Below are 27,336 nucleotides of genomic sequence, written 5' to 3' on the forward strand. Positions count from 1 at the left end.
TTACTCCTGCTTTAAACGTTTCTAAGTCTTCCTTCTGGCATAGACTTTTCTGTGGTGCTGGGGTTGGGGATGGATAATCGGAAAGTGGGCCACACCACCAGCTCAGGACCAGTAGGAGACAGGAAATTATTCCCATATCTTCACAACACAGCAGCAGCAGCCTCACTCCAAACACAAAACCAGAGTCCCCCTGGCTGAGAGCTTTTAGAAATGCCACTTTGGGAACTAAGCCCAAGGTGAGTTCTTAGTTGGGTGGACACACATCTTGACTGTCCTGGACTAAGAAGGAGGCAGCAACACCAGCACTCAGTTTGCATCTAGTCCAAGGTTTATTCAACAGTCCTCTCACTCTACACAAGTACAAACGACCTTATCTAAAATACTACAAAGTCATAAAACTCAAAACAAAATTTATAGTACTGACTGTACAATAAAAGCAAAAAGAGGCAATGTATACACTGCCAAGGTTAACCTGCAACATCCCCGTGAATGGCAGGTGACAATGGATGAGTGTGGTGGCAGGTTCCTTGAGGACCCTGTAGAACTGGCTCACCAATTTCAGAGAATAACAGAGACCTGGGGGCAGGGAAAGATAAAGGTGTTTAACCCTAGAAGTTGACGAGGACTCCAAAGGGGACGTGGTCAGGCCTAACAGCACAGCAGCTTGGTCCCCTTTCCGCAGATGTGGTACAGCAACAGCAAGGGTACGGCCAGGTTGCCCAGGTCTTAGGTCATCTGTGGAAAATGGTGTGTTGCAATATGGAGGCTTGTTCGTCCCACCTGGCTCTGCTATAAACCAGACTCTCAAGAATGGGAAGGGTGAACTTTCTAGCCAGAAAACTACAGGGCACCTTTATGGGCACAGTCCTGAATCAACAGTACCTCTGCAGCCAGAATCCTGCAGAGGAAATATCTCAACTGCTGTCTTCAAAGCCCACCCCGTTAGGGGATCCTTCCCCACAGACCCTCGTTGGCTAAAGAAAGGACAAAACTGAGTTGGGGGAACATAAGTTACAGAGGTACGAATCAACGTCCCTATTTATCGGGAGGAGTTAGAGCTGGAGCGGCTTCTATGGCGGCGGCGGCCGGGAGATCGAGACCTCCTACGCACAGGGGACCTGCGCCTTGGAGAGCGAGACCTGCAGGAAGAGAAACCTGGTCAGCCAAAAGCAAAAAGCTCAAAAAAGCACAGCTGTATAGGCAAACTGGCCCTTTCTAAGACAACTCTAATTTTACAACCCTATGAAGTGTGGCTTCTGCTGTCTGACCCCAAGGCTCCTCTCTTAACCCCTCCTGTAGTCTTTCTTTCTGGTTTTTCCAGTCAGGGTTTCACTGTGTTGACCAGGCTGTCCTCGAACTCAGATCCACCTGCCTCTACCTCCCCAGTGCTGGGATTAAAGAAAGGCATGTGCCACCATGCCAAGCAGGCCCCTCACCCAGAGTGGAAAGCTTGTACTGGGTTTCATAAGACCCATGCTAGCTTAGACTCTATAGGTGGTTCCTTGGAAGGGCCTCATCTGCGCCTGTCAATACACATACTTTGACTGTCCTTTCTCTGACCAGTACCCAAGGGCAATATGCTGACCTTCTTTCTGTATTCAACCACAAATGGGCAACAGTGAAGGAGCCCAGAGTTGCCACAGCCATTTGGGTTTATAAATCACATTAAAAAAAAAAAAAGCCAGATGGGTCAAGGGCAATTTTAATTAATTCACCTCCTCCTCATCCGTGGGGGTGACCTGCGCCACATGGGAGGCGGTGGAAGCATTCTCCTGGGTGGGCTGAATCGCCGTGGGGGTGGCCGAGGCCAGGGTGCCAACACAGCAGTAGCAGTGATCTCTTGGCCATCAATTTGTCCTGCAGAAAAAAGGGACAAAACCATAAGATCTCTAACCATACTCATACCTGTGATGTGGTCACACATGCCTGGAATCTCAGCACTCAGAAGGTGGAAGTAGGCGGAGCACCCTTAGTTAACCTCAGCAACATAGTGATATATACACACATATACTGCCTCAAAGGCAAATCAAACAAAAATATCAAAATTAATCCCAGCATTGGAGAAGCAGAGACAGAACAGGTAGGTCTCGAGAATTTGTAGCCAGCCTTGTCTACACAGAAAGGTCCCGACCCAGTTAAGACCAGACAGGGGTACATAGGGAGACCCTGTCTCAAATACAAAACAAAACCCTACCTAACCTCAGGCAAGCACCAATCTAGGTGCTCAGTATACTAAAGTAAACAATCATAAAATAACACCAGGAACACCAGGAAAAGCTACCATAGGGATGAGATTTAAGACACTGAGGCATCAGAACAACTTCCCTGAAGACAGACAACCCACACACAATTCTGAAAATGTGTTGAAACCTGTTAGGTAGAAGACACAGAATGACCAGCTGTGGAACAAGTGACAAGATAGCTCAGGGCTTAAGAACAGAATGGAGGCTCTTGGCAGGGGCAAGAAGGTGCCACCAGTAGCTGAGCTTCCTTTTTCAGACAGGGGCTCACTACATAGCCCTGGCTGTCCTGGAACTCACTAGGTAGACCAGACCAACCTCAAACTCACAAATCCACTTGCTTCTGCCTCCCAGTCGCTGGGATTAAAGGCACACCTGGCCCTGAACTTCCTTAAGTGGGAAGCTCAGGCTGGGGAAAGAAAGGAGGAAAAAAAGGGACACTTGTTTGAGAGTTCTGCAGCTATCTACATGAACTAATTTCCAAATAAAAGGAAAGACAAAGAAAAATTTAGGGATGATTTCAAAAGCAGAGAGGATGCACTGCTGGACACAAACCTCAGGAACATACAGGGTCTCAGAGAGAGAAAAGCAGAGCACCAAGGTGCAAACCTAGGGACACCTGACAGCTACAGAGCGTCTCCACATCTAAGGTCCCTAGAGCCCAAACCTAGCCTCGGTGTCGACAAAGCTCCTGCCTGCCAATACCCAGAGGCTAATTCAGGCACCCTCATGACAAAACCCAGTCTAACCAGTACCAATGAAGAATGTCATTGCATTAACTGAACAACAGATAAGACATCAACTACCCAACTGCCAGCAAAGGCCACTCTAATTTCCCTTAATGCCCCCCCCTGCCCCCGTTTTTTGAGACAGGGTTTCTCTGTAGCTCTGGAGCCTGTCTGGATTTTTAACTGATCAGCAAATGCACACTCTGGCAATACCAGACAAGTACTTTCAAAGTGAAGGTGTCACTTATAGGACCTGAGCTGATATGAACAACACAGGTAGCTTATGCTGAACTCTTGAAACACTTGTGGGAATTAAAAGAAGTAGCTAAATATCTAAGAAAATCCATACAGAAAGGCAACAACAAAACTCCAACTAAAACGTTTAGATATTTGTAAAGCTTAACAGGCATCTGAGGACTTTAAGGTTCCCCCAACACAGGTTAACGGCCCAGAGGGTACTGTGAGCTGCCAGTTCTCAGTCTCTGTAGCTGTCCATATGCTAGAGCGAGACACAAACGCTGTATTCTCTGAAACACTGATCTGAAGTTAAAATTGACCATCAAAAACTATCACTAAGCAACACTCCACCTGGCTAGGCAGTGGTGGTGCACACCTTTAATCCCAGCACCTGGGAGGCGGAGGCAGAGGCAGGAGGACCTCGGTGAGCTCAAGACCAGCCTGGTAAACAGAGTGAGTTCCAAGACAGCCAGGGCTACACAGAGCCCTGTCTCTAACCATGCCCCACCCTGATCCCAACAAAATAAAACAAAAAACCCACAAACCAAACCAAACAAAGACAAAACAAAAAGCCCACTCCAGCAACGCAGTTAAAAAAGTCTTAAAGATAGATATACTGTGTGAATTCAGTTTATGTAGCATGTACTAAAGCAATCCTAAAAATGCTGAAATGTTGGTAAAATAGAAAAAGATTCTCAAAACAATTAAAGAAAAATATTCCCATGTAAAAGCCAAATAATTCTTTGTTAAAAAAAAAGTTTCAATTGATCCACAGGTTTCTAACAGATTGAAAAATTCTTAAAATGCTAGTAATGTATTCATATTTGCTGATCTTTTCTTTACAGGGATAACTAGTGCTTCAGAAAACACATTCTTGGTAAGTATACCCCACCGAATAAGAATCAGAATCCACAAAGGGCTCTGTTGTAGAATACTGTTTTCCAGGTATGTTACTTTTGTTTATGCTGTATTTGTTAACTCTGCGAAGCTCTGATTCTTTGCCTGTCTAAGTCTAAAACACTTTATGGTGTAATAAAGAGCTGAACGGCCAATAGTGAAGCAGGAGCAAGGACAGGCAGGGCTGGCAGGCAGAGAGGGTAAATAGGAGAAACGAGGAAGGAGGAGCAAGAGAACAATGGAAGGAGGACATCAGTGGCCAGTTACCTAGCTTACCTAGCCAGTCATGGAGTAAGAGTGAAAGTAAAATGCTGGGCGATGGTGGTGCACGCCTTTAATCCCAGCACTGGGGAGGCAGAGGCAAGTGGATCTCTGTGAGTTCGAGGCCAGCCTGGTCTACAAGAGCTAGTTCCAGGACAGGCTCCAAAGCCACAGAAAAACCCTGGGGGTGGGGTTGGGGAGGACTGGAGAGATGGCTCAACGGTTAAGAGCACTGGCTGCCTTTCCAGAGGACCCGGGTTCAAACACTCCCAGCACCCACATGGCAGCTGATAACTGTCTGTAACTCAATATGGATCAGGAATCTAACATTGTCACACCAATGTGCTTAAAAAAGAAAAGAAAGTTATACAGAAGAGAAAGGCAAAAGGCCAGAGGCAAAAGGTAGATGGCAAGAAACAAGCCAAGCTAGGGCCAGGGATTCATAACTACGAATAAGCCTCCGTGTGTGATTTATTTGGGAGCTGGGTAGTGAGCCCCACAAAAGCCAAAAAGATTACACAATAGGGCTCCACTGAGACTCAAAAGCACCTGAGTTGGAAGCCTACTCCAATGATCCCACAAACAACTGGTCTCTGTGAGGACAGAGGTGACAGGGCTGAGGGTGGCTGGCCACAGGATCACTCACCTCCATCCATGTGTTTCAGCGCCTTCTCCGCTTCATCTGGATTCTCAAACTCTACATATGCGTAGCCTTTGGATAGATGAGGATGCATCCTTTCTACAGGCATGTCAATCATTTTAATTTTCCCATAAGTAGAAAATATTTCCATGATATGATCCTACAGAGAGAAAAGTCACATCCTTGTTTACCTATCTATTACTTAATGGTCAAAGGGAATTAACTAAATGCTGAGTAAATCACCACTAGTGTGAAAACATTCTGCCACATGACAAGATGTGTCACTGGGGTAGAAGTCTCCCGGATATAAATGTAATAAATTAAGTTCAATAAAAAGTATTAAGCAGCGTTCCAATCAAGTCATGGATTACATTCTAGGTGCACCTGATACCAGACACTAGCTTGGTCCAGCCTTCATGGATCAGTGACTCGTACCTTGGTCACATTCCTGGTGAGCCTCCCAATGTGCACTTTGGTGGGCTTAGGTGAAGGGCTCCGCCTTTTCCTCTCTTTTTCATCTCTTTTAGGTGGTTTGGATCTGAAAATACAAAACACCCAGAAATTCAGTTTCTACCAACCACAGTGGGTTTAATGATAAAGTTCAGGGCAAGGTCTCAGATTTGGTCCCAACAAGGAAAAAGAAAGAAAAGTATCAGCTGGGTGTGGTGGTATCTGCCTAAAACCCCAGCACCCAGGAAGCCATGGCAGGAGGAATACTAGAAGTTCAAAGCCAACCTGCACTGCCTATTGAGAGCCTGTCTCAGCAACAGTGTTGACATTTCTACTTAGCTTGAACAGCTGTCTGGAAGAGTTCTTACCAATTCACTTGTATTACCTATGGTGGCTTGAATGAGAATGGACCCATAGGCTCATACATTTGAATGCTTACTCATTAGGGAATAGCACTATTTGAAAGGATTTGGAGGTATGGTCTTGTTGGAGTCCTGGAGGTGAGCTTAGAGGTTTCAAAAACCCAAGCCAGGCTTAGTGTCTATCTCTTCTGCTGCCTTCACATCCAGATGTAGAACTGTCACCATGTCTGCATGCATGCCACCATATTCCCCACCACATGAGGATAATGGACTAAACCTCTGAAACCGTAAACCAGCTCCAATTAAATGCTTTCCTTTGTAAGAGCTGCCTTGGCCATGTGTCTTTTCACAGCAAAGGAACACCGACTAAAACGTTATCCTTGATTTAGAAACCCTTCAAATTAAGGACCCCCCCCCCTCTTTTATTCTGTGTGGACAAGTGCCAGGGCAACACGTGTGGAGGTTAGAGGATAACTTGTAGACCATCCTGAGAGCTGGGATTAAGGCATGCACCACCACTTTCCCATGACATACTTTAAATAAATAAATAAATAAACAAATAATCAACCAATCATGGGCTGGAGAGATGGCTCAGCGGTTAAGAGCGCTGACTGCTCTTCCAGAGGACCGGGGTTCAATTTTTCAGTTCCCAGCACCCACATGGCAGCTCACAACTATCTGTAACTCCTGTTCCAGAGGACCCCACACCTTCACATAGACATGCACGCGGGCAAAACACCATTGCAAATAAAAAACAAACTATTAAAAAAAATATGTACTTTTGTGTTATAGTGCATACATATGTGGAGGTCAGAGGGCAACTTGTGGGAGTTACCACACAACACCATGTGGATCCTGGAGATTGAACTCATATTGTCATAAGCTTGGCAGCAAAATCCTTTATTGCTGAGGAATCTTGTCAGTCCTGATCTACTTTTCTTATAGCCATGGCAACGAGCGGACTAGCCACCGTGCACTCACTTGGAGCGGGATCGCCGCCTGTTGTCATGCCTGCGCCGGGAAGGGCTGGGGGAGCCGGAGGAGCTGCTAGAGCTGGAGCTCCGGGATGTGCTGGAGCTCCCAGAGCGGCTGGACGCAGAGGAGGAGCTAGAGCCACTGCTTGAACCTGTGCTGGTGCTGGAGCCCGAGCTGGAAGTTGAGCTGGATCGAGACCTGAGGAAAAGGTGGGGTATCAGAGTCAATGAGCAAGAGTCACGTTTTTGCACACAAGACTGCCCAGCAGGAAATGGACCTCCTAGTTCTTTCTTTAAGTCATCAGCAATGACACCTGACAGGTCCCGAAAGCAAAGACAGGCTGTTGTCACCTGTACAGAACCCTAAATTTTACCAATGGAGAAAAGGCAGGAGTCTAGCCAAGGTCAGATCACCACCACAGCTTGCAACAGGGCTGTAGATACTCAGGCAGGCTTTCAACTACCAAAAACTGAGCTCGAGGGGCTGAAAAAAACAGCTTGGCAGGTAAGAACACTTCCAGAGGACCTAGGTTTGGTTTCCAGCATCCACATGGTAGCTCACAATTGCCTTGTGATAGTTTCAGAGGACCCAATGCTCTCTTCTGGCTTCTGTGGGAAGTAGGTACACACATGGTATGCATGCAAACATGCAGGCAAAACACATACACTTTAAAAAAAGGGGGGGCTCTAGACCGAAGCCATCCAATCTCAATTCAGAATGAAAGAATGACTAATACTTGCAAGAGAAACAATTCATGTCATCTAAACATCACATTTCTTAGTATCATAAAAGAGTTCATATCCATAAGCAACATTTATTACATATCAAGACCATATATCATGTATGAAACTCAAAATCAGCATGTTAAGAAAAGGTACCCTTCCCTTGGCCTCAATTTAATTGGAAAGTCTTAGGCACCAATAAAATCCTGTCTCAGAAAACAAAGTAGCAAACTCTTGTGTAACACGTTATACAGTACTACCCTCCCAGCCTGACTGCTGTCACTCTCAGTTCAGCTGGGCCTGCACACCAAAGATCATCACAGCTGGGCTGGTCTCTCTTGGAAGGAAGAGACAGGGAGGTGAAGGGATCCTCAGGGAGTATTCAGTCAGCCCTTCCAACCAGCTGAAGTATGCAATTCTGCCCTAATTGCACATGGCCTTGCAGATGCTTTAAGTAGGGAATTATAAGGGGTGGGAACTCTATCCACAACCACAGGGGAGTCATCACCCATACCCCTATCAGTAAGCCCGCACCCACGGCACCAGTAACCATAACAAACTCAACAGTTCCCTGGAGTGAGTGTCAGTGGACATTGACATTGGTTTGTTGGTAGGAGCACAGGAAGGGCAAATGTCCTTTACATTTCCCCAAGGGAAGGAATTTAACACCCAAGGCTGATCTCTTACTTCCCTAACACACAAACGTATCACCCTCCTAAAAAGAAAAGGTCTTCCTCGGTGGGCTTCACCGTGTAGGAAGACAGGGCTGCAGCAGTGGCCCCTCTGCCCCACCTGGTGCTGCTGCTTCCACTTGAAGCACTGCGTCTCTTCCGAGTCTTATCCCTGCCACGATCCTTCTCACTCGACTCTTTAGTGGCCCCTTTATCTTTAGAGCGATCCTTGGACTTCTCGTCAGAGCGGTCCTTGCGTTTGGTAGGAGAAGGAGCCCTGCATGGTGAGGAAGAATGTGAGGTTGCAAGCTCCCCTGACCAAGCCCTGGAATAGTACAACCCAGCAGTGGGTCCAGAGAGGGACTACTAAGACCCCAGGTGATCACAGAGCAAAACTATCCGAGGGTTAGGACACTCACTGTAGAACTCAAAATCTCCCCTCTCTGAGAGTCCCTAAAACAGCAAGCACCCCCAAAATAGCACTAGAAAAATCTTACAGAAGGATTACCTAGTGCTGGACTTTTTATTATTTTCTTTGACTCCTAGCAAGCTCTTCTTTTTCACTCCTGATAAATCCATTCTCCCCTTCTGAGGTGTTCAAAGCAGCAAAGTCGGCCTCACTTATCTGAACTCTCACTTCTAACTCGAGTCTGAGAAACGATCCCTAATCGATTGCAATTTACGCCAAAGAGCAGCCTAGTAACAAGATAAAAGGATTTAAATAGAGTAAACGAATTGACAAGGCAACAAATCTACTTTGCAACAAAAAGTTGAGCACACAAGAAGAGAGCAAGGGAACACAGAAAACAGCAAGTGTCCACACAGCCTGGACACTCAGAGGACAGTCCTTATTTCCTCATGAGGTTTTTTTTCTACCTCCATAAGAGGCACAAATGGAATGGCCTCCTTAGTTGTTTTTTTAATAGGAAAAAAATTTACAAAATTTATTACACGCCTAACATACAGGAATATTAAGATTCTTCATTGTTTTCACTAAAGAAATGTGAATGGTAATTGTACCTATCAATATTATTTCATAGCATGCACAACACTTGAGTTCACTGGTAAGTTTGGTGGCTTTCAAAAAATACTAGATACCACAATGGCTTCGGAGGAGAAAACCCCAATTGCTAGATCAACTGCCATGCTCAGATTTGTCTTATTGCTATAATTTCCTTTGTGGATACACTGAGTGATGATTAGGTCATTTTGAGGATGACAAGCACCAAAACATTAAATATTCAACACAAATGGACAAAACATTACAGAAGAGCATAAAAAAGGGTCCTAAAATCAGGCTGTGGTGGCACACATATTTAATGCCAGCACTTGGGAGACAAAGGCGGTGAAGAGATCAAGGCCAGCATGTTCTACAGGGCTAGTTCTAGGACAGCCAGGAGAGCTACACAGATATGGGGTATGCGTGGGGGGGGAGGGGAGAAGGGGGCAAGAAAAAGTAAGACTCTCAGGTGGGTAAATATAAAGCAAATGTGGGAAAATGTGACCTGCTGGATCTAGGCAGCAGCAGTCAGGTAGGCACAAATACTGAATCTTTCTGCACCTTGAAACTTGGAATGGGGTGAGATCTTACAGGTTGTTTAAAGGTTTAGCAATATGCTAAATAACACAATAACTAAAATTAGAAACTGCTTCCTATGCTCTCTTCTTAGGGAGCAAAATACAAGCAAAGGTCTCCTTTCTTCAACTGTAACCACAAGAGAAAGAACACACGATTGGTGTTTGATTTCAGAGACAGGGCACTTCTAAATGCTGCTGAATAAATATTCTAACCCAAAAAAGAAGGACATTTGTCTGTCCTTGCCTCTGAACAGACAAATGGAACACGGTAAATGATTACCCACACAGCTTCTTTCCAGGGCTATAAAATCTTTTCAAGCAGCTTGCCCTAAAACATGCTATAGACACCCACCAGGGAACACAGCAACCCATGGTCTGGAGTAAGCAAGCGTGCCTGTATTTGACTTTGTGCTTCACTACTGTCATCTCGGTCATGGCACTCATTCTTAACCATTTTCTTTACTGAGACAGGATCTGTCTATTACATAGCTCTGGCTGTCCTGGAACTAGAGACCAGGCTTGCCTTGCACTCTTCCTTCTTCTGCTTCCCGAGTTCTGGAATTAAAGGCGCGTGCCACTACACCTTGCTGGTACTCACTGTTAGTTTTATAAATTTTTTGTTTTCTAGAGACAGGACTCTCTATTATGTAGCCCTAGATGTCCTGGAACTGCCTATGTAGACCAGGTCGGCCTTGGCCTACTGAGTGCAGGATTAAAGGATTATTTTATAATCTAGCCGAGGATAGCTTCAAATGTTCTATGCAGGAAAGTCTGACTGTTGACTCTCTTGCTTCCACCTGGGATTATAGGTTTTCTATATGGGGCTGGAAACTGAGACCAGGACCTCATGCACAGTAGGCAAAAGCATCCCATCAACCGAGTCATGACTAGAGAGCTTCACCTCTCCCGACCTCGGCTAGATCAGCCGTGAATCCGACAAGGCACCCAGCTAAAACTTCAAGTTCAGCAATAAGTGACAGTCAAAGGGCTGTTTCTTCACGTCTGGAAACCACACCCACACCCTCTCTTACCTCATCACACCTGACTTCTGAATGCTTAATCAAGTCCGCAACAGCTCACCTTACGACTAGTTTTGGGAGAGATCACATAGAGCAGGACTACTCAGTAAGAATGTGAGCCATGAACACAACCTCCAATTTCCTTGCGGCCACATCAAAACTAGCATAAAACTTTTCTTGTAGGGCTGGGCAATGGCGGTACACACCTTTAACCCCAGCACTTGGGAGGCCGAGGCAGGTGGATCTCTGTGGAGGCTACTACCCTGGTCTACATTGAGAGTCGCTGCTTCAAGAAACAAACAAATGATCTGGGGAATAGTGGCCCACGTCTTTAAACCCAGCACTCGGGAGGCAGAGGCAGGAGCGATCTCTTGAGTTTGAGGCTAGCCTGGTCTACAGAGCTAGCTAGTTCCAGGACACACTGTTTCCAAAACAAAACAAAATAAAACACAAAAACAAAGGACAAAGCAAAAACCCTCAGAGCCTGGTACACTCAACAAGGACTCTACTACTGACACAGACTAACAGTCCAAAATTAATATTTTTTTCTTCCTTGAGACAGAGTCTCATTATGCAGCCTTCAAATTCAAGAGACATGACACCCGAGTGCTAGGATTAAAAGTAGTGTGTGGGTCCCAAAATTAGTTTTTAATAAGACAACAAAAATTACCTTTCTAGCATAGCCAATATAAAAGTACTAAATACTTGTGTTTTTCCATACTAAGCTATTTAATTCTGGTATGTGCTTTAACATTTCAGTTTGGGTTGGTACCAGTGGCAAAGATTCCACTTGGGCACCGCCACCCTAACCTGTCAGAAAGTACTTTTATGAAGCAAGCATAACCCGGTATTTCTAATAATAAAAATAATAACCCGGTATTTCTAAGCAGTCTACAAATTGTAACCATAGTGTAAGCAAACACTTTGCTGGCTGTGGTCGAGTGCTAGAAAGCAAAGGTGAGGTTCTCTGTTCTCTCAAGTGCAGGTACCAGCCCAGGACCTTGGTCACCTCCCCGTCCTCCGGAAAGGCGTGCGTCCGACAGCCAGAGAGAGGAGAAAAACAATTAGTTACATCTAGAACAGAGGCCGTTTCGGCAACCTTCAAAGACTCTCGACATATAAAAGCACATTTGAGACGCGGTGCCTGCGGAGAAGCACAAGGTACTGAAAGAACGCCTACTCCACGTCTCTACCATCAGCCATAACCTCTCAATATTCTCCCTTCCAGCTCGGTAACTGTGCTCAGTCCACCCTGGGGGCCAGATCCTCGAGGCCCGGAGTTGAGGACTGCACACAGGAGTTCGATAAACACTCGTGGGAAGAGATCTAAAAGAAAGCCAACCTTGTAGGCCGGTTCACCATCGGCACCGTCCGCTCCGGCCACTATATCGACCTCGCCTCCCACCCTCTTTCTCCACTCACAACTCTGGCAGGGCCCGGCGTGGCGAGCCGAGGTCTCCAGCTAGACAAGAAAACAAGAGAAGAGGCGGCGCTCGCAGCTGCCGGGAGCCCCGCAAGCTAAGCTGGCCGCCGCCGAGCTAACGGTGCGGGATCGCCCTTCCGTCTGCGACCGCGGCGACCACTTCCGGGCCGCGGCCTCGACGCCTCCCACTCCGCCCGACCTGAACCCCTTTCTCTTCGGGTTGTGCGCGTCGCCGGCAGGCCTCTACCACACCGCGGTGCTGCGGAACGCAAACGGCTCCACGATGCGCCCCACCAAGCCCGGCAGGCGGTCCCCGAAGTACGGATGCGGCCGGATTCCTCCCCCAACTTACATCTTCCCGAGGCCGCCACCTCCTCCCGCTCTTCTCAGACCTGGAGGTCGGCGCAGCTCTGTCGTCAGAGTTGAGAAGCGGGAAGACGGCGTCGTCGCGCAGCGATGACGTCAGGTCTCTCAGCCAATGCACGAGAGCGGTGGAGAATTAAAGGACAGCGACTGTTTGTAGGAGGGGCGTCGCAGCGGCTAGCCTTTTCTTTCCTGCGGAGTGGATCGTTTCTAGGATCAGGGACTCGATTTGCGCGTCCTGGAGCGCGCGGGTGATTGGCTGGCCGGGACCGGAGGGCTGCACCCTTTGGCATCTAGCGGGTCTGGGCGGAAGAAGCTACTCTGGTCGCCTCCCTTACTGGTCTACGTCGTCTGTAGGGCCTAAGGTTATGCGTCCTGCAGGCAGCGGTGCGCCGCACAGTCTTGGCGGGAGAGGGTCAAAGCAGAGCCGCGCGGTTCTGAAGGGACAGACTGGTACAGATGGTGGGCTCTTGCCGTCAAAACTCTGGCAGTGTAGTGGTGATCGCGTAGACGCGGTCTCCGTGCTGGTGGGATTCGGTCGACTGGTGCGGCAGGAGACCAGGGAGGCCAAAAAGAAAGGCGTTTGAGGAAATGTTGAGGACTTGCAACAGGGGAGGCGTCTCCCAGGTGACATTTCTGAAAGGGAGCAGAGGGAACAACAGGTGCAAAGAAAGGCGTTCAGGTTCGCTGGGAGAAGAAAAGGAACGCCAGTCTGGGTGAGGGTCACTGTCAAGACAGAGAGGTTCCTGTCTGTGCACAAGGTTATTGAGTAGCGCTACCCGCTCCCGTGATGTCCCCGCCTCCCAACTCAGCCTGGCACATTCCTTGCTCTGTGATTATTTGCAAAAGTAATGGATATGCACACAGTTCCTGCGATTATCCAAACAGGTTTGAGGCGGCAAGGAAGAGAGTAACAGATCTAAGTTGAGCTTTAGGAGAAAGGAACAAAGGTGGTTTAGATTTGGATTACATATTGAGGTGACAGATAAAAAAAAAAAAGAGGCCAACGTGCAGTTGGTGACCATAAGAGACGGAGGGAGGAGATAACAGAGTCCGAGGAGCTGGGCACAGGCTAGGAAAAGGAACCTGTCTCTACAGTCTTGGGGTGGGGTTGGCAGATCCAGTCAGTCTGGCCAGATACCCCTGCTGGACTTAAGATTTGTTGTGTGGGATATTTAACGTAAGCTTATTTTCCTGTATTATTGTCATATCTGCTGTGGTCAGGCATGAGTGGTAAGTGGATATATTAGCTGTTCTCTAGAGGATTAGAACTGATTGAATGAAAATAAATACATAAATAAACATATTATGTTGACTTACACGATTCAGTCTGGGTCATCCAACAGTGACTGTCTGCATCCTGGAAAGGCTGAGAATTTGTAGCTTCTCAGTCTAAGAAATGGACACCTTTGTAGTCTTAATCTAGTGCTGAAAACATGGAGGATTCCTGGCCTTCAGCACAAGTTGGAAGGCTGAAGAAGTTGGGTTCTGGTGTAAGTGAAAGATGGCAGCAAAAAGGTAGACTCTCTTTCCAGAGAGGAGCAACAAAATCAAATCTTAGACCTCCTCATACCTGGGCAGTCCCTGGATAGTGCTGCTCACTTTTTGGGGTGGATCTTCTCACTTTACTTGACAGTTGCAAAAATCTCTCACAGGCATTACTTGGGGAGTGCCTCTTGGTTAATTCTAAATCCAGTCAGGTTGACAACCAAGATCAGCCATCTCCCAGGGGCTTCATCCTGTTCTTGTAGGGAAAGGGCCCTTGAGACTCCGAGATGGTGATAGTCAAGCAGGCAGCGGGTACAGTTCTCTGAAGATTTAGTGGAGTCTATGTTTAGAGAGACTTGTGGAGGCCTTAGACCCAGAGCTTTGAGTCCAGCGCAGCACTGAGGATCTTGAAGCAGGAGGCAACCTAGGGACCCCACCATGGCTGGTAGGGTGAGGCCAGAACAAGCTGAGCTAACACCCGCTCCCCTGCTTTTTTCCCCAAATGTTTGAAGTAATTTAATTTGGCGTTCGTGTAAGCTTTAACACATTTTATATTAAATCTAAAAGCATGATTTACTCAGATGCTTTGATAAAATTTGTTGCTAAATATTACGTATTTTTATAACCGAGTGTACTCTCAGCTGTTGAGCTCTGAAAGCTGAGCGTTTACCAGACTTGACCATTGTGTATGCAGAAGCATTCAGAATTGTAAGATCGAATCTCTAGCCAGGTGGTAGTGGTGGTGGCAGCTGTGGCAAAGAAGGAGCACGCCTTTAATCCCAGCTCTTGGGAGGCAGAGGCAGGGAGGCAGAGGCAGGTGGACCTCTGTGAGTTTGAAGCAAGCCTGGCCCAAGATCTTGAAGATGACAGCCATGCACTGCCTTCTCCATAGTTCATGAATGGCTAATAAACTTTGGTTTTAAACCAGTGGTCTGCAATTTTTTTATTTTTTGCATGTGTGTGTGTGTTTGGTTTTTTTCAAGACAGGGCTTCTCTGTGGCTTTGGAACCTATCCTGGAACTAACTCTTGTAGACCAGGCTGGCCTCAAACTCACAGGGATCTGCCTGCCTCTGCCTCCTGAGTGCTGGGAAGGTATGTGCCACCACTGGCTCACTTTCTGATACTTGTAACCATGCTGCTTAGGATAGGGTCAGTTCCTCCTGATCTATCATTCTAGACAGGATCTTGCTATGTAGTCCTGTCTGTCATGACATTCACTGTGTAGCCAAGGCTGACTTCAAATTTCTGGGGGATCCTCTGCCTCTGCTTTCTAATAGTGTGATTTCAGGTGTGTGTCTCCATACCTGATAGACCTTTTCCTTCAAACCTAGAAAAGCAGTGAGGGGCTTGGCTACAGTCTTGCCCACATTAGGGCTTTCTCTACTCTCTTCTGCCTTAACCAACAGGTTCTACACCCAGTGACACAGTGTTTCAGTGGAGCCACATTGTTGGGCACAGGACTAAGTGAGGAAACATAGTAACTATCCCACAGGACTTGCTCTTGGGCCGATGGACACTGGGTCAGGCCATGGGGAGCAGAGGAAACAGCCTTGTCTCCTGGGTCCCTGCGAAGAGTTAGGTGGCCAGGTACAGCAGCTACCCGAAAACAGCTTGGGCCTTACTGGCCTGAAAGGAAATGAACGTGAAAGGGACAGGCAAAACTACTGGCTCAGAAGTCCACAGCTCCTTTCTTTGCTATTTCTCAGAACTGCAAACTCAAAGAAAGCCAATGGAGAGGAGGTCCTGGGGTCTGCTCTTGGCTCTGCAGTTGATACTCCAGTATTGATTACCCTCCCAGTACCCAGTGGTGCCATGCAAACCTTCCCTGCTGCCTTAGAGTCTTTCGTTTTTTTCCCCTCTGAGACAGGCTTTCTCTGTAACAGCCCTGTTTGTCCCGGATTTTGCAATGCAGACCAGGCTGGTCTCAAACGCACAGAGATCCGCCTGTCTCTGCCTCCCGAGTGCTGGGATTAAAGGCATGCTCCTGGTTTACACATGCCTTTACATAGCTGTGGATCATCTTTATCTGGCTAACTTTAATTGTCAATTTGACACAGCCTAGATTTAGCTGAGAAGCCTCAATTGGCTTATTGCTTAGATCAGGCTGATCTGTGGGCATGTTGGTGAGGGATTATTTTAATTGTTCTAGGAGGGCCTCGTCTGCTGTGGGCAGCACTGTTCTTCAGGGCTGTGTTAAAAATCTGGCTAAGTACTGGTCAGTGTTGATACACATCTTTAATCCCAGCACTCAAGAAGCAGAGGCAGGTGGATCTCTCTGAGTTTAAGGCCAGCCTGGTCACAAGAGTCAGTTCCTGGACAGGCTCCAAAGCTATAGAGAAACCCTGTTTCGAAAAACAAAACAAAACAAAACAAGTCAGGTCATAATAACCAGGCAGTGGCAGTGGACACCAGCACTGGAAAGGCAAAGACAGGCAGAGCTCCAGGCCAGCTGGTCTACAAAGTGAGTTCCAGGACATCTCGAACTACACAGATGTCTATCTCAAAAAGACCACTCACTCCTCCCCATAAAGAAGTCAAAATGAATGGTCAGTGAGGAGGCCACAAGATGGAAGAATAGAACTGACTCCCACATGTGTACCATGGCATGTCTATACATACATACACACAAATAAACCTATTTTTAAAATGCCAACAGCCTGGTCTTCATAGTGAGTTTCAGGACAGTCAGAGCTACATAAAAGAGAGACCCTGTCTCAAAACAAACAAAACCGACCAAGCTCCAGGTGGTGGCTCATGTCTTTAATCCCAGCACTTGGGAGGCAGAGGCAGGGGAATCTTTGTTGTTGGGATTTTGTTTTTAATTTTTTGAGACAAGTTTCTCTGTATAGCCTTGGCTGTCCTGAAACTCATTCTGTAGACCAAGGTGATCTCACAGAGATTTGCCTGCCTCTACTTCCCAATGGCTGGGATTTGTGCCACCATCGTCCGTTGATCTCTGTGAGTTTAAGGCCAGTCTGGCCTACAGAGTGAGCCCCATGACAGTCAAGGCTACACAAGGAAACCCTGTCCTGAGACAATAAATAAACAAAAGCCCCTCAAATTTCACAGTGATATCTAACACCTTACACACTTTTTTTTTCCAGACAGGACTTCTCTACATAGTCTTGACTATTCTGTAACTCACTCTAGACCAGGCTGACCTTGAACTCACAGAGATCACCTACCTCTGCCTCCTGAGTGCTGGGGTTAAAGGTGTGCACCACCATGATGGCTATTCTTGGCTGTCAACTTGACTGTATCTGGAATGAATTCGGAAATAGATGGCACACTTGTGACAGATTTTCTATTTGGTTTGATGCGGGTGAATTTACTTCTTTGAGATGGGAAGACACACCTCTGATCAGGGTCTTGAGGTAGGAAGACACGGGCTTTTTTTTTTTTTTTTAAATCTAATTAATTAATTTGGATTGGATTTTAGAGACACAGTTTCTCTGTGCATCCCTGGTTGTCCTGGAACTCTCTTTGTAAACCAGGCTGGTCTGCAAATCACAAAGATCAGAATGCCTCTGTTTGGGATTAAAGATTAAAGCCGTGGGCTCACAAGCTTCTGATATAAATCTTGAAGTGGGAAGACACTCACCTTTATTCTGGGCCACAGCTGCTGCTGGAAGCCTACATAAGGACGTGGAAGGAAGGGTTTGCTCTTCACCTGCTTGTCCTTCCCTTGCAGCACATCCACTCCTTTACTGGCATTAGAGCCTGCTTCTTCCGGACTCCAGCATATGCAGAAGACCAGCGAGATTCCCAGCCTTGTGGGACTGAGAAACTACTAGATTTTTGGACTGTCCATTCACAGCTAGGCATTGTTGGATTAGTTCGACTGCAGCTTGTCAGTCCAGTAAATATATACACACACACACACACACACACACACAGAGAGAGAGAGAGAGAGAGAGAGAGAGAGGTGGGAGGAGAAAGGGAAGGAGGGAGGAGACTCTAGAGAATCCTGACTTGACTAATACCACCATGCCCAGTTTTGAATACTTTAAAGGAATGAGCTGTGGAAACTATTTGAAGTTTCTATAAAGCTTCAGAGATAGTTAAAAATATTTTTGCTTAGTGTGGTAGCCCAGGCCTGTAACCCCAGTATTTGGGAGGCAGAAGCAGGGAGATCTCTGAGTTTGAAGGCAGCCTAGTTTCCAGAGGGTTCCAGGCCACTCTGGGCTACACAGTGAAATCTTGTAGCAGGACTGGAGATGTGGCTCAGTGGTTAAGAACACTTGTTCTTCTGGAGGACCTTGTTTGGTTTCCAGTACCCACATGGTGGTTCACAGCCATCCATAACTCCAGTTCCAAGGGATACAATGTCCCCTTCTGACCTCTTCTGAGGGAACATGGACACAATGAGTGCATAGACATTCATTTCAGCAACAACAGCGAAACCAACCAAAATGTCTCAAAGTGATGAGACAGCATGGTTAATCTCTGTGGTGGTTGGAGGTTGCAATAGGAATGCCCCCCACCCCCAGCAGCAGATTCATGTGTTTGAATGCTTGGCCCATAGGGAGTGGCACTATTAGGAGATGTGGCCTTGTTGGAATGAATGTGTTATTGCAGAGGTGGGTTTTAAGGTCATATATGCTCAAGCTACACCCAGTGTGGTACTGGTACAGTCTCCTTCTGCTGTCTATGGATCAAGATGTAGAACTTGGCTCCTTATCCAGCACCATGCTGCCATGTCTTGCTATAATGATAATGGACTCAGCCTCAGAAACTGTAAGCCAGCCCCAATCAAATGTTTTCCTTTGTAAGATTTATTGTTGTTTAGCTGGGAGGTGGTTGTGCACATCTTTAATCCCAGCACTTAGGAGGCAGAGGCAGGTGGATCTCTACGAGGCCAACCTGGTCTACAGAGCTAGTAGTTCCAGGACAGGCTCTAAAGCTACAGAGAAACCCTGTCTCGAAAAACCAAAAAAAAAAAAAAAAAAAAAAAAACCCCAAAAAAAAACCAAAAAAAAAAAAAAAACTAATCAATTTTAGAAGGATGTAAAATACAGAAGCATTGAGTCAATGTTTTAGAAAACGACAAGAAAGCCGGGTGTGGTGGTGCACGCCTTTAACCCCAGCACTCGGGAGGCAGAGACAGGCAGATCTCTGTGAGTTCGAGGCCAGTCTGGTCTATAAGAGCTAGTTCCAGGACAGGCTCCAAAGCTACAGAGAAACCCTGTCTCAAAAACAACAAAAATTGGGCTGGAAAGATGGCTCAGTGGTTAAGAGCAGTGGCTGCTCTTCCAGAGGTCCTGAGTTCAATTCCCACAACCATATGGTGGTTCACAAACACCCATAATGAGATCTGGTGCCCTCTTCTGGCCTGCAGGCAGACATACAGGCAGAACATTGTACGCATAATAAATAAATAAATAAATATTAAAAAAAAACAACAAAAATTAAAAAAAAGAAAATGACAAGAAGCAATACCACATAAATAAAAAGGGACTCATGTTGAAGAAACTTCTGAAATTTTTCTCTTTATGTTGGAACCAGAAGTGTCTTACACCAGCCCATATTGTTGTCTTGGCTGTAGATGGGGCCCACTTTTCATTTGCCTTTGGGCATTGTGATGGCTGACGATGATCAACTGGCTGGGATTAAGCATGTTGCAGTAACAAGTGTTTGGGCATGCGAGGGAGTTTCTAAGATCGCATTAACTGAGGCGGAAAGACACCTCACCTGCTGTTTACCTTTCTTATCTAGCCCTGTTGCCGGCCCACTCCTTGGCAGACTGAGCTACAAGAAATATGAGTGGTGGTGTTCCATGGGCTAGGGTTCAGGACAGAAAAGGAAGCAGTGACAAGCAGCAGTGTTCCTGCCTGCGGATACGGTATGGCTGATCATCACTCAAGCTCCCAGCAACACGGCTTCCTCCCATGCATGCTGAACAAGGAGCCAAACACACCCTTCCTGACGTTGCTTTCGTCCAGTATCTTATCCCAGGGAAAGTGACTAATGCATGCCGATCCCGTCACCCCACAGCAGTGGATCCTGCAAGCCTCCTCTGTGAGAAAAAGCCAATTCCTGCTCTTGCTTGAAACTCGATATGAGAGCCAATTTGAATATGGGATCGCGGTGTAGTGATCCAGTTCTGTGACCCTTGCTTATATAATATTTATGACTCAGAGACTGATGATGTCCCCTTAGCCTTTATTTTCTATAGAATCACAATGCTTAAGTGTATCCTCAAGAGATGACACCGCTCAGCCCTGTAGTGGTCCCTGACTGTCCTGTGGCCGGTAGCTTCTTGAAGGCACAGAGCTGGGAACAGAGGACTGTGCTTCAAGTCTGGCCACATCTCTTGTGCTACAGATGCTCTGTGGGATGACCTCTGGCTCAGGATCAGCTCAGCCTGGTGCAGTATCCATACCTGAAGAATCATTGACACTCAAGGATGCCTCCACAGCTGCACTGGGAGCCAAGGTCTCAGCACCTAGTTACACCCAGTATCTTCCCTTCATGAAGTTATTTGCAGTGCTTCTGCTCATTCACGGCAGCCTGGAAGTCCTTGTAGTTGCTCAGATCTGTTGGCTTTCTTTTTCCTCCCTGGGGAGCTTATTGTCATCTGTAAACATGGACAGGTCCCTGGGGGCTCTCTGGACAGTACTGCAAAGATGTTCAGACCCCAGCTTCGCTGCAGCAGCACCTGGAAGCCCTGCCTATCTGTGTGCGCTGTGGAATGGGCTTTGGGTCTGGGGCTGTGGTTCCAGAGTCTGCCCTCAGGGGTGGAAATCTGCATGCTGATTCCTGCCTGCAGGTCCTGACAGACACACTTGCTCCATTTTGTGCATATCACCTTGATTGTTTTTCATGTCCATCATAGAAAATAGTGATTAAAATGAAAGAAAAGGGAAACTAGGAGGGAGAAGGTGCACGGCTGAGCACCGACTTGTCCTTCCATGCCCGGTGCTCTGAAGGCAGCAGTGAGCTCCTCATTGCCCATCCTCAGTGGTGGGAGGCTGCAGGTGGGCAAAGCTCAGAAAGACCTGCTCCAGCGAGATCTGGCTCACAGAGTAATCGTCCACTCCATACTTCTCCTTGGCTTTCTCCAGGATACCAAATACCTTTTTGAAACAGAAAAGCCACATGTAAGAGAGCCCAGGACCCAGATAGTGAGTCCTCGGATGATGGGGGTTGGACCGTACCCTACCATCCCCCAGAGTTGTCCTAGAGCCCCTGGAGAAGTCACTCAGAAGAAGCTGGTTGTGCTGGGGTAGTAAGGTGGAAGCCAAGGCTTGGCTTTGATCTCAGAACCTGACCTTGAGCAAACTGTGTCCCGCCTCTGGGGCCAGTTTCCTTTCATGCAAACATTCTCTTTTTCCACCTCAAATATTTTACATATAAAAACTCAAACCCAATAGATATAAAGGTGAGTGGGAAATGAAAACTAGACCCTGACTCAAGATCCTGGAACTACCATACAACAGGGAGTCCTGGAAGGTCCTTCTTAGTCCCAGGCCCCTATGGGATTCTGGGGCCTGCACTCACCTTGGCCCAGCTGAGGTCACAGCCAGGCAGATGATAATGAACCATGTCCTGGTGCTCATCTTCTAGGACACTGCCTGTACAGAAGAGGCCATGTGGGTCAGGCTGGAGAGGACGGCCTGAGGTCCTTGTCAAGGGGTCAGGCACGTGGGATAAATTCTTTGTGGCAGCTAACACGCTCTGACAGGGGCCCAGGTCCCAACCAGCACCAACCATCACACACCTGGGAAGGTCAGGTCCACAAACGCCTTGAACTCCTCCAGTACTTCATGCTTCCCTTCACTCCGCACCTTGGCCTGCAGGGAGTAGCCGCTGCCAAACTTGCTCTTGAGGTGTTGTGGGCTGCCCAGGCACTTGAACTGGCCCTGAACCATGATGGCCAGCCGGGTACATAAGGCTTCACACTCCTCCATACTGGGGAAGGGAGAAAGCCTGAGACAGTGCTGGAGGAGGCTGATGCCCACCCTGAATGTCAAAGGCTTGTGTCCAGATCAGGCCATTCCCGATTCCCCATGCTGAATGTACCCACATGCAGAGCCTGGGAAATGTCCTGGCAGAGCCTGGGCTGGCTGCTGCCATATCTTCTGTTCACCTGGTCCCACCCCAGCCACCTGTTCTGGCTCTGCCCCAACCCACAGATGCAACTCTACCTGTGGGAGGTGATGACAATGGCCTTGCCAGACTCACGGGCCCGGGCCACAGTGTCCCAGAGTAGGCGTCGGGCCACAGGGTCCATGCCGGTAGATGGCTCATCCAGGAAGATGACTGCAGGCTCTCCAATGAGGGCGATGCCAGTGCTCAATTTGCGCTTGTTGCCACCACTGGAGATGGATGGGTGACAGTTGGGTGGCAAGATCAATAATGAACATGAATTGCCAACGCCACACCCAGTGACTAGAGCATCCCAGGCAAGAGGGAGGAGGTGAGTAGTTACTCTGGAGCCACTGATTTTGAGCTCTATGATAAGGAGACCCTAAGCTACTTTGTGAAGAGCCAGGGCTGATTTCATAGGAACAGAGGCTAAATATAGATCGCACCTGTAAGTCTTGACTAGTTTGTTGGCGTGTGGCTCCAGGAGCAGACCCCGCAGAGTGTTCTCCACACAGGCACTGATGAGGCGCTCTGGGATGCCTCGGAGCCGCGCATACATGACCAGCATCTCCTTGCCAGTCATGTGATCTAGCAGGGCATCAAACTGGGGACAGTAGCCCATTCGCTGCCGCACCTAGATGAGGATGTGGGAGGGAATGGGTCTGAGACGCCATCTCCTCTCAGAGGACCACAGCGACCCTGGCCATGGTGCCTGCTTCTATACCTGCCCTCCGTCTACACCCCAGTGAGTCTGCCCAGGGTTGTCTAAAGAGAATAATTAGGCCCTGACCACAGCTGAAGCTCTCTGAGTAGCACCCAAGTGGTGACACAGGAAGAACTTGGCTATCTTAGGGAGGCTCCCAAAGGAACCAGACAGGCCAGCAAGTGGTCTAGTGGAGAGCCTGACCCACGACAGACAACTATGTGGGCAGTTAGTGTAAGAATGGTTTCATTAGTTGGGCATGATGGCGCATGCCTTTAATCTCAGCACTCAGAATCAGAGGCTGGTGGACCTCTGTGAGTTTGAGGCCAGGCTGGTCTACGGAATGAGCCCCAGAATAGCCAGAGCTGTTACATAGAGAATCCCTGTCTCGAAAAACCAAAGTAAATAAACAAACAAATGATTACATATTTAAAAACTAAAAATAAACAACAAAAACAAAATAAGAAAAAGGATGGTTTCATTCTCATACATGTGGTCACATATAAAACCTTTTGGGTGAAATGTGCTGACACTCTCCCTCACCCCTCAGGTAGTAACAAACACCTGATGTTCCAGGGTCTTTCTTCTAATAAGAGGTATGCACTGGTAATGCTCCTAAAGTGTGCATCTCTCCTCAGCGGTGTCTCAGCAAAGCCAGGACGCAGTCGGTCTCTCCAGGCTCTCGTGTGAGTGTGAGCTGGGTGCCATTTGCCCCTCCTTCCACTGGCTGGGGTAGTTGTGTCTAGGTTCTGAAGATTCTAGAGAGTCTCCTTCTTGGAGATCTAGAGTCTGCTTTTAATTGATTTGGAACAATTCTTAGCTTTTGGCTTAGCTCCCCCACACTACTTTCCTTCTGGACCTCAGGTTACATGTGTTCAGCACCTGTCACCCTTCCCTTCATTTTCAGATCAGATGGGGATCACTGTAAGCACTATTACTTGTGCATACATTTCTAATCCTTTTAAAATAATTGTGGCTGGGCTGTGGTGGCGCACGCCTTTAATCCCAGCACTCCGGAGGCAGAAGCAAGTGAATCTCTGTGAGTTCGGGGCCAGCCTGGTCTACAGAGTGAGTTCCAGGAGAGCTAGGGCTATTACACAGAGGAGAAATCCTGCCTTTGAAAGACATAATAATAATAATAATTTTTTTTGAGATTGTCTCTCTATGTTGCTCTGACTGTACTGAAACTCACTTGGTAGACCAGGCTGGTCTCAAACTCACAGAGATCTACATTCCTCTGCTTCCTGAGTGATGGAATTAAAAGGTGTGTACTACCATGTCCAGTCATTTCTAATCCTTAAACATATTAAGTTATTTTTATAATCTTGACTAGACAACTGAAAAATCTTAAATCTGAGTTTGGAGGCTAGAGAGATAGCCCGGTGGTCAAGACCACTTGTTGCTCTTCTAAAGGACCAGGTTTGGTTCCCAGTATGCACGTGGTGGTTCGTAATTATCTGTAATTTCAATTTCAGAATGTCCAACATCCTCTTCTGATCTCTATGGGCCAGGAATGCATAGCATACATACATACAGGCAAAACACTCATACACATAAATCTAGAAAAGAAGAAATCTGAGTTTGTTCATTCCTTGAGTGCTGTGCCTGCAAATTCCTGTCACATCTGGTTGCTTGTTCTGCTCACAACATCTCATTCCTCTGCTCACACATCTGGACACAGTATTCCTATCTCATTCCTCTGCTCACACATCTGGACACAGTATTCCTATCTCATTCCTCTGCTCACACACCTGCACACAGTATCCACACCTCATTGCTCTGCTCACACACCTGCACACAGTATCCACACCTCATTGCTCTACTCACACACCTGCACACAGTATCCACACCTCATTGCTCTGCTCACACACCTGCACACAGTATCCACACCTCATTGCTCTGCTCACACACCTGCACACAGTATCCACACCTCATTGCTCTGCTCACACACCTGCACACAGTATCCACACCTCATTGCTCTACTCACACACCTGCACGCAGTATCCATACCTCATTGCTCTGCTCACACACCTGGACACCGTATTCCTATCTCAGAAGCCTGGGGTGGCCCGTCCTCCAGTCCAGCACTCCCTGCTACCCGCTCAGGAGTGGAGTCCACTGCCAGGCTTATAGTCATCCCTCTTCCCCTTTTCAGCTCTGCTTGGCACACAGGGGCCTTCTATACTGTCCCTAAGCATTAGCGGACATGTGGGCTGTACCTGGTCCGTTCCCACTGTGGTTTCAGTCCAATGTGTAGGAACCTGAATGGGCCCTGGGCCTTCTCATTCCTCCTTTTCTCTCTCTAGGCCTTCAAACCGTATTTGTAAGTCCTAGACACAGCACATTGTTGGGTGGACACAAGCAGCTAAGTTATGTTTCCTTGACCAGCATTTCTTTCCTTTCTACCACCTGTTCAAGTCTGATCCTGTCACGGCCTTGCCCCGATGTCCACAAACATTGCTGTGCCCACAGTGAGCCAGAGCTAAGTCTACCTGGCCTCTCAGGTGGCCCTTGACTGCTCAGACCAGTAGGGCCTCCCTGCTGCACCTACCTTCCCGATATCAGAACTGATGCTGTAGCCTCCAACAAAAGCATCCCCTGAGGTGATGGTCTCCTCCCCAGTCAGCATTTTGAATGTTGTGGTTTTTCCAGCTCCATTGAAACCCAACAGGCCAAAGCATTCCCCTTTCTGGACGGCAAGGGAGATCCTGTCCACAGCAAGGAGTGGTGCCCGCTGGTCATACACCTGTAAGATTCCGACAAGAAAGCCCAGGTGAGGGGCTGAACCTCTCACCTGTGCACTCTCTCAGAGTGCAGGACCTCTGGCCTCGAGGCCCCACTAGCTTCTGGGGCACTAGGGCCAGCGGGTGGAGGGCAGAGCTTGTGTTACCTTGGAGAGTTCATTGATGATGAGCGGTGTGTCAAGCATGGAGTCCAAGCTGGGGACCAGGACTCGGCTCCTCTCATCAGCTACGTCTTGGTCCTCAGGAAGCACTGATGTCCGGTTCTGCAATTCTGCCTGATTATTTAAGATGAAGAAGACTACAAATATGAATTCCAGCCCCGTGGAAGGAAGGACGGGCGCCAGTGTCGACATGGGAAATGATGGGACTTCTCATCCCTATCCCTCACATATACACTCTCTCTTAAGAGGCAGGTGGTCTAAGCGGCTGAACTCAGTATCTGGGCATCACAGGAACCGTGTGGAACTCAAGAAGAAAACCATAATCAGGGATGTGAAGGAAGAGGGTTTTTTTGTTTTTGTTTTTCATTTATTTTTATTATGTGTATGATTGTTCGTTTGTGTGTGTGTGTGTGTGTGTATGTGTGTGTGCGCACGCATACATCACATACATGCCTAGTGTCTGTGGAGGCCAGAAGAGGACACAAAATCCTGTTTTTAAAACAATTTTTATTTATTTTTTTAAACAATTTTTAAAAGTGTATTTTTTATGTATGGGTTTTGTTTAGCTTGCATGTATATTCATGCATATTCACTGCACCACATGAGTGCAGTGCCTGCCAAGGCCAGAAGAGGGCGATGGATCCCTTGTAAGGATGTTACATTCAGTTGGGAATCACCATATAGGTGCTGGTAATTGAAGCTGGGTCCTCTGGAAGAGCATCAAGTATTCATTACCACTGAGTCATCTTCCAACCCTCTTTTATTTTTTAAAATTAAAATTCTAATCGTGTGTGTGTGTGTGTGTGTGTGTGTGTGCGCGTGCACATACATGAGTGAAAAGCCCACAGAGGTCTGAGGTATCAGATATCCTTGGAGCTAGAGTTATGGGTAGTTGGTTGTTAGACATCTAACAGAAACTGAACTTTGTTGAAAGAGCAATATGCGTTCTCAACTGCTGTTTTTCCAGCCCAAAGGACTTGGTTCTCTCTTCCAGCATGAGTTCCAAGGATCAAATTCAGGCTGACAGGCTTATCCAGCAAGCACTTTTACCCTCTGAAACTCTTGCGAGCTCATTATTTCATTCTCTTTAAAGAAAGAGATGTGTGCTGCTGTGTTGTCCAGGGCAGCCTCAACTACTGAGCGCATGACATCTGCCTGCTGTCTTCCTGAGCAGCTGAGACCACAGGTCTGTCCCACTGCCTGTGTCAGGGAAGACTACCACATGTGTGGGAACTCATTCAGGGGTTGTAATGTTTCTGAGAAGTCAATTCAACTCGGACTGATCTGGATACCCAGTGTGATCCTGACAGACTTTGTTCTTGTTTGTGATGGAGGAAATGAAACCACAGAGTATGTCTGAGAAACCAAATGTGTGGGGTCAGTAAGATGGCTCTGTGGGTAAAGGCATCTGCTGTCAAGACTGACAACCAAGTTCCATCCTGGGAGTCACATGGCAGAAGGACAGAATCAATTCCCACAAATTGTTTTCTGACCTCCATATTGATTACTTAATTAAAAATGAATATATGGCCAGATGGTGGTGGCAAAAGCCTTTAATCCTAGCACTCGGGAGGCAGAGGCAGTT

The 27,336-nt window shown here is 47.4% G+C and overlaps 2 protein-coding genes and 1 long non-coding RNA gene across 8 annotated transcripts in view; 1 reads left to right on the forward strand and 2 right to left on the reverse strand.

Annotated features, from left to right (window-relative positions):
- LOC148121028 (uncharacterized) overlaps positions 1-6,869 on the forward strand; it is a 7,419-nt gene extending 550 nt beyond the window's left edge. The window contains exons 2-3 of the long non-coding RNA XR_015738914.1: positions 4,051-4,082; positions 6,761-6,869. This is a non-coding gene — a long non-coding RNA (uncharacterized LOC148121028). The remainder of the gene's footprint in view (positions 1-4,050; positions 4,083-6,760) is intronic.
- On the reverse strand, positions 307-12,685 carry Rnps1 (RNA binding protein with serine rich domain 1). Of its 4 annotated transcripts, XM_087910770.1 has the most exons (9): positions 12,556-12,574; positions 12,123-12,242; positions 8,692-8,879; positions 8,305-8,460; positions 6,797-6,988; positions 5,439-5,541; positions 5,010-5,163; positions 1,716-1,857; positions 307-1,139 (listed from the first exon to the last, which is right to left on the reverse strand). In XM_087910770.1, exons 3-9 carry the CDS (start codon positions 8,760-8,762, stop codon positions 1,040-1,042), a joined length of 918 nt encoding a protein of 305 aa, XP_087766896.1. In that variant the 5' UTR covers positions 8,763-8,879; positions 12,123-12,242; positions 12,556-12,574; the 3' UTR covers positions 307-1,039. The 4 variants fall into 4 exon arrangements, with proteins under 4 accessions (XP_087766896.1, XP_087766895.1, XP_087766897.1 ...); XM_087910769.1 differs by lacking the exon at positions 12,123-12,242 and having other exon boundaries at positions 12,556-12,685; XM_087910771.1 differs by lacking the exon at positions 8,692-8,879 and having other exon boundaries at positions 12,556-12,631.
- Positions 12,686-20,200: 7,515 nt separating this feature from the next.
- Abca3 (ATP binding cassette subfamily A member 3) overlaps positions 20,201-27,336 on the reverse strand; it is a 57,299-nt gene continuing 50,163 nt past the window's right edge. For all 3 annotated transcript variants that reach the window (XM_048436292.3, XM_048436289.3, XM_048436290.3), the window contains exons 27-33: positions 25,737-25,865; positions 25,398-25,592; positions 22,590-22,777; positions 22,203-22,373; positions 21,776-21,966; positions 21,556-21,629; positions 20,201-21,131 (exon numbers count right to left, since the gene is read on the reverse strand). In XM_048436292.3, coding sequence (XP_048292249.3) covers positions 21,000-21,131; positions 21,556-21,629; positions 21,776-21,966; positions 22,203-22,373; positions 22,590-22,777; positions 25,398-25,592; positions 25,737-25,865 — 1,080 coding nt within the window. In that variant the 3' untranslated portion in view covers positions 20,201-20,999. The remainder of the gene's footprint in view (positions 21,132-21,555; positions 21,630-21,775; positions 21,967-22,202; positions 22,374-22,589; positions 22,778-25,397; positions 25,593-25,736; positions 25,866-27,336) is intronic.

The sequence above is a fragment of the Myodes glareolus genome, chromosome 9, assembly GCF_982192425.1.
Source record: "Myodes glareolus chromosome 9, mMyoGla1.1, whole genome shotgun sequence".
In the NCBI taxonomy this organism is placed as follows: Eukaryota; Metazoa; Chordata; class Mammalia; order Rodentia; family Cricetidae; genus Myodes; species Myodes glareolus.